The 11,545-nt window shown below is 40.0% G+C and overlaps 1 protein-coding gene across 1 annotated transcript in view; it reads right to left on the bottom strand.

The window, feature by feature from the left end:
• Positions 1–1,353: 1,353 nt before the first annotated feature.
• Positions 1,354–11,545, bottom strand: part of LOC101422167 (adhesion G protein-coupled receptor E1-like) — a 67,721-nt gene continuing 57,529 nt past the window's right edge. Inside the window, exons 18-21 of the mRNA XM_058281975.2 lie at positions 8,004–8,095; positions 6,893–7,061; positions 6,674–6,778; positions 1,354–2,810 (exon numbers count right to left, since the gene is read on the bottom strand). Coding sequence (XP_058137958.1) covers positions 2,805–2,810; positions 6,674–6,778; positions 6,893–7,061; positions 8,004–8,095 — 372 coding nt within the window. The 3' untranslated portion in view covers positions 1,354–2,804. The remainder of the gene's footprint in view (positions 2,811–6,673; positions 6,779–6,892; positions 7,062–8,003; positions 8,096–11,545) is intronic.

Genomic DNA, 11,545 nt, shown 5'->3' with positions numbered 1-11,545 from the left:
GGATAATGTCTATGTTTTCCCTGTCCTAAAGTATTAGCTAGATGTTTAATATCCCAGTGGACACTATTCTCAGAGGAGCCGGGAATTGAACTAAAGACCTTGCACATTCAAGGCTGAAACTCCTCCACTGATCTAACTTTCTTTCTGGGTTGACTTGCTCTTCAAAGAGTCCCTTTCCCAGGGGGCAGTTTCAACTCCTTATGATTGCATGAACTGCTGATTAGGAATCTCTCCTTACCTCCCCCCCCCTTTTTTTTCTAACTTCTTTCTCTCCCAGGGCAGCCCGAAGCATATGTGTGTTCCCTTTCAAAATTCAAACGGGACCCTGGTGAATTAACTTATCACAGAAAGTAATGACTCTCAGTCTCTTTGAGACTCAGAGAGCACCCACATCTTGCCGGGAACCCTAAATAAGCTCTTGAAAGCTTTTTAAACTCTTCCTACTGTCCCCCTCCCTTAGGTGTGTTGCATAGGACTAGTTGATTGCCTGACTCTACCTTCTCCCAGACCAATTTTTCCTATCCCAGGGAAGTTAGGTAAATCTGGCTGCCTCAGCAGATTTGCCTCCCCCTCTTCCTGGTTTCTAATCAAGCCAGCTGGTATGCTCCTCAAAGCTCAAAAAAGGGGATCCAGACAATTGAACCCACACTCATGGGGCCCCTCTTCACCCTTCACCAGAATGCTCCCACTCTTGGAGTTTGTCCTCCCTCCCCCCCCCCCCACTGCATAACCAGCAACACTTGGGGAACTCCTCAGCTTCCTGACCCAAGGGTAGAGCTCAGCCATCCCACAGCTCCAGTCTCAAGGACCAGAAACTCATGGTTTCAACGCAAAAAACCACTCTCTTTGTCGCACTCTCTCCAGATCAATACCCTGAAGCCTGCCATCCCATAGGCTCCCAAAACAGCTCACTCAAGCAGGATCCTGTCCCCACTCAGCCATTCCCTTGCAGGAGAGGTGATGTGGGTGCACTTACTCCGTCGCCATCTTGCCCCTCCTCCTATGGACTGTAGGTACAGGAGTACATTAATATTCTTCCATCAATGGTAGAAAAGGAAGTATGCTAAATGGAAGAAACTAGACACAAAGTGCTACATATTGTTATACTCACCTATACCAAATCAAAATGTAAATATAAATAAATTTATAGAGATGGGAATAGATTAGCAGTTAAATATGGCAGGGGAACGATAGAGGAATGGGAGGTGACTACTAAAGGGTAAGTTTTTTTTCTTTTTTGAGTAATGAAAATGCTCTAATTTTGATTGCAGTGGTGAATGCACAGCACTGTAATTATACCAAATACCATTGACTGTACACTTTAGATGGATTGTATATTTTGCAAATACATTTCAATAAAATTGATTAGAAAATCATAAATTCTGATTTTGGTTTGAATAATATATTTAAATTTAAAATAATGTTAGTTTTTGTACCCTTTCAAAATACAGTGTAATCATTCAGTCATTCATTTATTCAACATATTTATGAGAATCCATTAAATACAATTCCATTATTTCAGAAACACCCAGGAAAATCAGAAATTATAATACAGGGTTAGAAGAATGAGGCACTAGGGGGTACACAGAAGTGACACCTAATTCACTGCAGGAACTTCATGGAAGGCTTCCTGCTGGAAGTGATGACTAAGCAGAAGCTCACAGAAAAGGTAGAAATTAGCCGGGTTTTGAGGAAAGGTGTCCTAAGAAGAGGGAATGGCAGGTGCAAAGGTTCAGTGTCAAGAAGAAGTTTTTCTTTCCAGTTTTAAAGAAATCTGCTGTCAGCATGGCAAATAGAAGTATGTCCTAACACAGTGATTCTCAAACATGTGTAGTTCCATGAAATGACTTTGGGATCTCATTAAAATGCAGGTTCTGATTCAGTTGGGCTGGGAAGGGGAGCTGAGAGCATGCTTTTCTCATAAGCTCTCAGGAATATGATGAGGCTGGTCCATGGACCACACTTTGAGTAGTGAAGTTTAGGGACTCTGTGGAAGTAAGGATGTCTAGAGTTTAAATGTTCATCTCCTTCTCTCCCTGGCACTCAAGATTGTATTGGGAATTATGAGTAAAGAAGGGTGTTGATAACTCTGTGAGCCAAGTCATTTTTAAAAATTCCTGGAAAAAAGGAGGATTTTGGTTACTGAAAGGTCCAGGGAACTAAAGTACTTGTCATCCAGTGTTTCAACCCTCCGTGAAGTGCTAGAATTCTGCTCCATCAGAGAGAGGCTCAAACTGAAAGCAAAATTATTTTTAGTATTTGCCCCAAAGTAGCCTAAATGTCTATGTGCTTTATTTGTCACCTGGAGCTCTCATTAGAGTTTTATTGGCCTTTTCTTTAAAAGCACAAGGAGTACTTATCATAAGGAAACACAGTTAGTTAGAAGACAAATTATCTACTAACTGCCAGTCTTATTAGGAAACAAGAAGGGAGTTGGAGAGAAACTCTCAAAGTCATCCAGAAACAGGCTTAGGAAAAAACAAAATGGTAGCCGGATATTTTTGCTTGTGCCATTGAACTGGTAACTGTTATTTCAACAATACTCTGGAAATTCTAGGAGTTGCAAAACACAGAAGATAAGATAGAATGAGGACAGAGAATGGGAAGCTGAGACTTAATCTGTGCAGAATTGGTAAACAAATGGAGGAAACCAGTGTTTGTCACCAGTTCAAGAAAACATGGGAAGACATTCCCGCCCATCCTTGCTTGTAGAGTGTTGAAGAGAAGATTTCAGAGTAAGTTCTTGCAGGCATCTGCTTTCCTCAAGTGTTGCTCCATTGCATATTTGAAAGCAGGAAAGGACTTCAACCCTGTGATTGGAGAAAAGAGTATTTCCTTAGAGTCAGTGGCAAGACTAGGACAAATGTGATTCCAGAGGTTATATCTGTAGGAATATAGGTCTTATAAAGGGTAAGGGAGATAATACCAAAAAAAGAAAAGACTAGAAAAATTAACATTAAAATGTTAACAGTGATTGTCCCTATTGTGACAGACACTGGTGTCAAATCCAAAAGCAATTCTCAAATGCTTCACTATTAGTATCTCACACTCTGGAAACTAGAAAGCCAAACACATGTTTTCTAAGAGTCTTCTACAACAATAAGTAAGCATATAATAAAGTTATCATGAATTATGTAAAAGGGAAAACAGTTGAGAATTTTCTGGAAAAGGCTTTGTTCCTGTTAAAGTGAAAGATATGATAGCTTATTTGGTTGCTTCTGTCCCATCCCACTTCTTCCTTTCTTGGACACAGTCATGATGTCTGGAACTGTGGCAGCCATCTTGTAACCATAAAAACAGTATGACGAAAAGCCAGTGTCTTAATAAGGTAAGAGACCAGGAAAAGCCTGAGTCCTTTACAACAGCACTGAATGATGACGCCAACACCAGTAACAACTAACTCTGGACATCTTTTTTTGCAAGAAAAATAATTCCCTATTTAATGAGATCATCAGTGATCAAGATCTTAGTTACTTGCAGGCAAAACTATCTAACTGATGTCTTCATGTGGTGGGATAATGGGTCATTTCAATTGTCTATAGTGTTGCTGACTATTTCTGAAAAATTTCCTACTCCTGTAATAACTTTGTCACTAAAAATACAGTAAAATTATTTTTTAAAATATGTTGGCCTACTTAGTGTGAATCTCCTTTATTGTGTCTTATTTTGAGTACACTGAGCTTCTCTGATGAGTCAATTCATATAGTTTATCATATTTGGGTATTTGTACCATTATTCTTCCAGGTGTTCCTTCTTCCCCTTACTTTCTTTCCTCTCCCTTGGAAATCCCATTATACATATGTTGATATGCTTGATGATATTCCACAAGGCCCTTAATCTCTGTTCACTTTTCTTACCTTTTTTCCCTCTCTATTCCTTCTTTTATTATTTCTCCTCCACAAACTGGATTTTATTTGACCCTTATTTTCTTCATATGCCTTCTCAAACATGCTATTCAACACTTTCAATGTGTTATTCATTTAATTTATAGGATATTTATCTCTAAAATCTCTGTTCCTTTACTGTTTATAATGACTATCTTGTATCAGTAATCTCTATTTGATGAGACATCATTCTCCTGGCTTCCTTTCAGCCTTTGTCCATGATTCCTTTTTTTTCTTTCAACATATTCAATAAAATTGATTTAAAGTCTTTGTCTAGTAAAAAAACAATGTTGGCACAAAGATATGTAGTCTAGCCTTTGGGCTGTATTTCCAATATAGTGATTCCTGTGCCTCACATGAAATCATTAAACTTAACCTCTATGATTCTCAGTTGCCTCATGATGGAAATCGGTCTAATAACGTCTGTCTCACAGGATTTTTTCAAGACTTAAGGTTGAAGACTCCAGCTCCTACAATCTGATTTATTGGACTCACCTCACTCAGCTAAGATGGAGTTGAAGAAGGACAACCACCACACCATGGAGCCTAGAGTGCCTACAACTGAAAGCAGGAGGATTGCATCCAGTAACCATGTGGAATCTGAGCCTCCTCTTGACATAGAGGTGCAACGGACACAACCAATCCAAGGTCCACAGAGAAAAGGTGGCATTGGAGTGGGAAAAGTGGACATGGTGGCTGATGGGTATGGGGAATGGCAGGAAGAGATGAGATGTGGAGGCGCCTTTGGGACTTGGAGTTGCCCTGGATGGTGCTTCAGGGACAATCACCGGACATTGTAAATCCTCCCAGGGCCCACTGGATGGAATGGGGGAGAGTGTGGGCCATGATGTGGACCAATGACCATGAGGTGCAGAGATACCCAGAGATGTACTTACCAAATCCAATGGATGTGTCATGATGATGGGAGTGAGTGTTGCTGGGGGGGGGGGGGGAGTGGTGGGGTGGTGGTGGTGGGGTTGAATGGGATCTCATATTTTTTTAATGTAATATTTTTACAAAATCAATAAAAAAATTAAAAAAAAAAAGAATACAAGGAAGAGACAAGGAGATGCTGCCAAGGGCCTTGATGCTTTGATTTGGACATTTTCTAGCCTCAAAACCATAACTTAATGAATTTTCATTGTTTAAAGGAACCCATTTCATGGTATTTGCTTGAAGCAGCTTAGAACCCTAAAACATCATGCAATAAATCATTTAACATCAACAACAACAACAAAAAAAGACTTAAGGTTGAGCTCTTACTATGTTCTAAGAACTCATCTAAAGACTTTCATAGTCATTCATCTTTGATAGATTTAATTATGTATCCCAACTTAGACACCTTCTTAATCTTAACCCACATTCCTGTGGGTATGAACTTGTTGTAAATAGGATCTCCTAAAGTTGTTATTTAAGTTAAGTTGAACCTGAACTGAATGCAGATAAGGGTTTTAATGGAGAAGCAGGAGTTAGCAGAGACCTGAGGAGAAAGGAGAGGACAACAACATATGGTAGAAGAAAGAGTTTCAAGCCAAGGAACCCCAAGGATTGTGGCCAGCCAGCAGCAGAATGCTACTGACCCAAGAAAGAAGCAAACCTCTAGCCTCTAAGACTGTGAGACAATAAATTCCTGTTTTTTAAGCCCAAACATTGTGTGCTATTTGTCATAAGAGCCCTGGCAGACAAAGACACTCATCTAATCAACAGGACAGCCTTTCAATGTAAGAATGATCATATCCCATTTTACAAATGAGGAAACTGAAGTAATGCTTTCCTATTCATTAAACAGATATCACTTGAGGAACTATTTGGTGCCTATCGATGTGTTCTAGGTGCTTGGAAAACATTGGTGAAGGAATCAGGGGAAGGCGTACCATAAATGAAAAAGAGAAAAGCTAAATAAATTGTAGGATGTAAAAAAATAGAAACTGCTATGAAAAAATTTTTTTTTAAATTTCATGAATGCAGAGAGGAGGGGGCAGGGATGTCAGAGTAGGTGACTTCTCAGTGGAAACTTCATGGAGAAGGTATGAGGGAGGTGAGGGACCTGGCAGGTGGATATTGAGGCACATCACTCAAGGCAAAATGAGCACTTAGGATTATATTTTCAGGGAAAAATGAGCCTAGAGTGTTTGAACAATTGCATAGTACCAGTATGATAGAGCAGAATGAAAAGGGGATGTGAGTAATAAAAGACAAGGATGGAGAGATAGATATACAAATGCATAAAATAAAATAAATGATGAATGATAAATTATTAGATAATTACATAAATATAGATATAAATAGATGTAATAGACAAATGGATGTTAAACTATTAGATAATTATGTAAATATATAGATACAGAGATGTAATAGATAGATGATTGTGATAGATATAGATAGATTACATAGAAAATGTCATAGAAGATAGATGACAGATGATAGAGATAGTTAGATGATAGAGATAGGTTAATAGATAGATAAATGATTAGATAGATAGATGGATGGATGATAGCTCTGTTCTTCAGATTGTCTTTTAAACCAGTTATTGAATAAGCCTGCTTCTTCTCATTGATTAATGAGTAAAATAAAAATTTAATGTGTATTCACTATTTTTTATCACTATAAGAGTCTGGTTAAATAATTTACACAAGGTTTTGCAGCAATCAAGGGGCAGAACTGGGATTTAAACCTGGGCGATCTGGCTCACGAATCCCCACTCTTCACCCACCCCTTATTCAGTGAGATACCAGTGTGGATGCTCTCAGCTCGCACTAAGGAGCCTGTGCAAACACGCGGGCTCTCACCATTTTGGATGAAGAGTGCAAGGATGACAGTACGATCCCTGAGGTCTGGGACTGCGAGCTCAGCTTGGTCTTCGCGGTGAACCACCTCCTGTACTCTTCTCGCACCTGGAGGTGGAGACACATCACGTGGACAGATGACTCCTAGGCTCGGGGAATGGACCCTGCACAGGCCCAACCAGGGAAGGGGGGTGGGGAGCCAGGAGGGCGGTGGCCACACACCTGGCGACTGAGCAGGCAGTGAATGAGGAAGATGAAGGCTCCCTGCAGGCTGTTGATGACGGTGAACAGGTAGGCCATGACCCTGGCCATGGCTCCAATCTGGAAAATGCCCAACACCCAGGAGCAGCCCAAGATGAAGACCTGGGCAAAGGCCTTGAACGTCAGTAACCTGGGGGGAATGCAAAGGATAAGCTGCTGGGATGCGGCTGTTTCCTGGTGGACCCCCTCCCTGGCCCAGGAATCATCTGAGGCTGCCACCAGGTGAGTCCCCACCTGTGGGAGATGAACTCAAGGTGGAGGCTCCAAGGGACAATGCAGGAAATCAAATCCCGCACGTATTTGTGTCAGTCAGTAACAAAAAGTCAAAAATGTAAAAGTGGGCAAAGGACTTAAATAGACATCTCTCCAAAAATACAAAGAGGCCCAATAAACAGATGAGAAGGTGCTCAACTTATTAGTCAACAGGAAAATGCAAATAAAACCACAATGATGCAAGAAGATAGATATAAGTTAATCCAAAGACTATGGTTTATAAAAGAAAAAAAAAACCACCAGACAACTTAAATATTCATGAATAAGTGGCAGTTTAAATAAACAATGTTTCATCTTTATACTGAAATGACATGTAAAAAATGATGTTGTAAAAGAATTTCTAGTTAAGTGGGAAAATATTCATGATATATTATCTTATAAAGAGAAAAAACAGTTATGAAAATATAATTATTCTGGTTTTTGTAAATATATACCCCTAAGTATGCATGGGAGAAAAGCTGGAAAATAGTATTGATAACCATAATATGTGTAGCACTCATTGTTTCTAGACACTGAACTATAGGACTCATAAACCTCAAGAAGCAGGCAGTTTGAATACTTCTATTCTATAGATGAGAAAACCGACCATTAGAGAGATATGTAAATTGCCTAAAGTCACACAGCAAGGAAGTGATAGTGCTGGGGTTTGAGTCCCAGTCTGGTTCCAGTCCTAGAAATGGTGCAATTCTAAACAGTCCTCATCACTCTCTGTTTTGGGGACATAACCTGGCATTCAATAAATGCATGTGGAAATAAAAAAGGAAGACTGGAAGAGGGAGGAAAGGAAAAGGGTTTGCACCTGGTGTCTTTGAGTGTTGAGACTTCAGCATTGACACTGGAAAGTTTCTGCTTCAGAATCAGCAATGTCCAAGTGAGGAGGGTGGAGTTGATCTGCAAAGTCAAACGGAAGGAACACCTCCAGGAAGTTAGCATCAAGACCAGAGTTGAGGACAAAGACTGTGATCTTGAATGGAAGCACATCCACACACCCTCCAGTTATGACAACCAAATATGTCTCCAGACACTGTCAGTTGGCCCCAGGAGGGGGGAAGAATCTCCTGGTGAAGAATCCAAATTCATAAAACTTTAAGGCAGTCAAATATCATTGAAGACTTGGGGATGGACAGTATAAAATATTATTACCATTATCACAATACAACGGCTCAACTGTATAGCCAAACATTATGCTAAATGTTTCACACACATGGTGTGAGCCCCACCACCTCACCCCTACCCTTGTGAGGGGAGCCTAGTGGAGAGAACTTGGTGTCTTTCAGGAGAAGGAAGTCCATTAGAACAACCAGTGCACTGGGTGTGAGGAAAGGTGCAGAAGTGGGAAGCTAGGAAATTGATAGGGCCACGTAGTGAGAGACCTTGAGCACTAGTTTAAGGGAAGTGGGCACCACCATGAGGGCAACAGAGAGACCATGGAAGGGCTTCAAGCTGAGGAGTAAGGTCAGTTTTGGGTCTCGGGAAGACCACTCTGAAACCATCTCCTGCTGCAAAACCCCAAAAGTGCTTGTTGAAACCCAACAGACATCCTCTTAAATTTACACCTGAGCTTGTAAGAAAATAAAGGAAATCCTCAGAGGCCACAAATGAGTAATTATGAAACTAGAGTCATGAGCTAGAACTGACCCTGTAGCTGCCCAAAGGGTATTTCTAAAAAACAGAAGTCTAGAGTTTGGGAATTTAATGGTCAATTTGGGAACAAAAGGCAAGCCCTTGATTCGACATAAGATAGGGAGACCACCAAATAAAAGTAGGACCATACCCTTGGTGAAAGTGTAAAATAGAAAACAAAATACTGGAAAAGAGAGAAAAGAAGGTAACTTGTCTGTCTGGGCTTTTGATCTAAATGAAGAATAAAGAGAAAAGAATGGAGTGGAGGGGAGAAGGGGAAAAGCAAATGGGGAAAAGAAGAAAAGACAAGAAGGAAGGACAAGATGAGAAGAGAGGACAAAGGAGAGAAGGGGAAAGCGAGAGGGGGTGGAGGGAAAAAAGGGTCAGAACAGGCAAAGTGAGGACAGGAGCAAGGGAAGGGAAGAGGGGAGAAATAGAAAACAGGAGGGGAGGGAAAGAGAAGCACAGCTCTGACTGCCCATGAATTGGGAGTTCTACTTATATACTACCTTAATAATTGGGAAGCCCTGAGATGGGAAATTCCTTTAAAAATGTTTCAGGTTGGGGAGGGGCGGGGCAAGATGGTGGTTGAGTGAGTGCACCTTATAGACTCTCCTGCAAAGAAGTGGCTGGGCAGCATTGGAAATTCTTCGGGACCAGGCTGTTTCAGGATTTTGCAGGGCAGGAGGTGTCTGGACATCGATTTGGTGGGAAGTTGCTGCAGGGAACACCTCACAATTGCTGGGTTTCCTCATCCTCCGTTGCCTCATTTCTGTGTGAATTGACTTTGGCTACCTACACTATCCCCTTTCCCCCACATCTTGATATCCTCCATCATCTACTGTCTCTCCTATATTCCACTTCCCTTTCTTTGATCCCCAAATTGTCTAACTCTTAATTTCTAATACCTTTGTTTTGTTTTCTGTCTTTTATCCACTCTTGAAACTATTGCCTTTCTTTTCTCTTTCCCTCTCTCACGAAAACACTAGCTTTTTAATTCATACCATATTCCTCCCATATTCAGGTGACTACATTATAGTTACTCTACTTATTGCTATAACTCTACACAACTTACATGAATCTAATATCCATCCTCCCAGATCTCATATTGTTGCTCTGTTAACATTTATTACCAATACTACTTTACACATTTTCCTTTCTTACACAATTGCCTTTCCCTGGCCCTATACTTTCCTTCAAAGTGAACTCTGCCAGCAATAAGAAATTAGAATAAGAAGAACAAAGTGACAACGAGAAGATATAACACTTACGCAAAAAACAACAGCTAATTAATCCCCAAGACTAGACAAAGAAGCTAAGGAACTGATTGATTCCATCAAGATAAAATGATGACCAGACAGCAACAAAAATCTACAAACCAAACCAGTAATCAGGAAAACATGGCTGAATCCAATGAACAAACTAAAAACCAGGAAGGGGAGCAGAACCTCGCAAAAGTTAATTAAAGATCTCAGAACATATATCACAGACAAATTTAATGAAGTAAAGGAAGAGGTTAACAATATGAAGACAGCACTTGGAGGGGAAATTGCAGACATATGCAAAAAGATAACAGATATGATGGGAATGAACACCACAGTTCAAGAAATCAAAAATACACTTGCAGCAAATAGCAGCAGATTAGAAGAGGCAGAGAAGAGAATTAGCAATGTGGAAGACAGTACATCGGAAATCAAACAGATAGTAGAATTGATCGATAAAAAGATAGAAAAAATCCAGCTAGGACTTAGGGACCTGAATGACAATGCAAAACACACACACATATGTATTATAGGCATCCCAGAAGGAGAAGAGAAGGGAAAGGGGTCAGAAGGAGTGTTGCAGGAAATAACGGCTGAAAACTTCCCAAATCTACTGAAAGAGACAGATGTACATATCCAAGAAGCACAGCGCACCCCAAACATCATAAACCTCAACAGGCCCACCCCAAGACATATACTTGTAAAATTATCCAATGCTCAAGACAAAGAGAAAATTCTAAAAGCAGCAAGAGAAAAGAAAACCATCACATACAAGGGAAGTTCCATAAGATTAAGTGGTAATTTCTCATCTGAAACCATGGAGGCAAGAAGGCAGTGGTATGATATAGTCAAGGTACTAAAAGAAAAAAATTTCCAACCAAGAATACTCTATCCAGCTAAACTAGCATTCAAAAATGATGGAGAGTTCAAAATATTCACAGATAAACAGAAATTGAAAGAGTATGCCAACAAGAAACCTCCCCTTCAATAAATTCTAAAGGGAGTTCTGCAGGAAGAAAGGAAAAAACAGGACAGGCAGAGTTGGAGGAGAGTGTAAGAGCAACAAAAAAGACAAAAAGAGAAGAAAAAAACAAACAAACAAAATATGACAAACACAAGTCCAATCAAAATATGGCTAACATATATAATTCCTTGAAAGTAATAACACTGAATGTCAACGGATTAAACTCACCTATCAAAAGATTCAGACTGGGACATTGGATAAGGAAATATGACCCATCTATATTCTGTCTACAAGAGACACATCTTAGACCCAGAGACTCATGGAGGCTGAAAGTGAATGATTGGAAAACAATCTTACAAGCAAACAATAACCAAAAAAAGAGACAGGAGTAGCTATATTACTATCAGACAAAATAGACGTTAAATGCGAAACAATTGTGAGAGACAAAGAAGGATACTACATATTAGTGAAAGGGACAATCTGTCAAGAAGA

This window comes from Dasypus novemcinctus, chromosome 19, assembly GCF_030445035.2.
Source record: "Dasypus novemcinctus isolate mDasNov1 chromosome 19, mDasNov1.1.hap2, whole genome shotgun sequence".
In the NCBI taxonomy this organism is placed as follows: Eukaryota; Metazoa; Chordata; class Mammalia; order Cingulata; family Dasypodidae; genus Dasypus; species Dasypus novemcinctus.
This window is presented reverse-complemented; position numbering and strand designations above follow the sequence as displayed.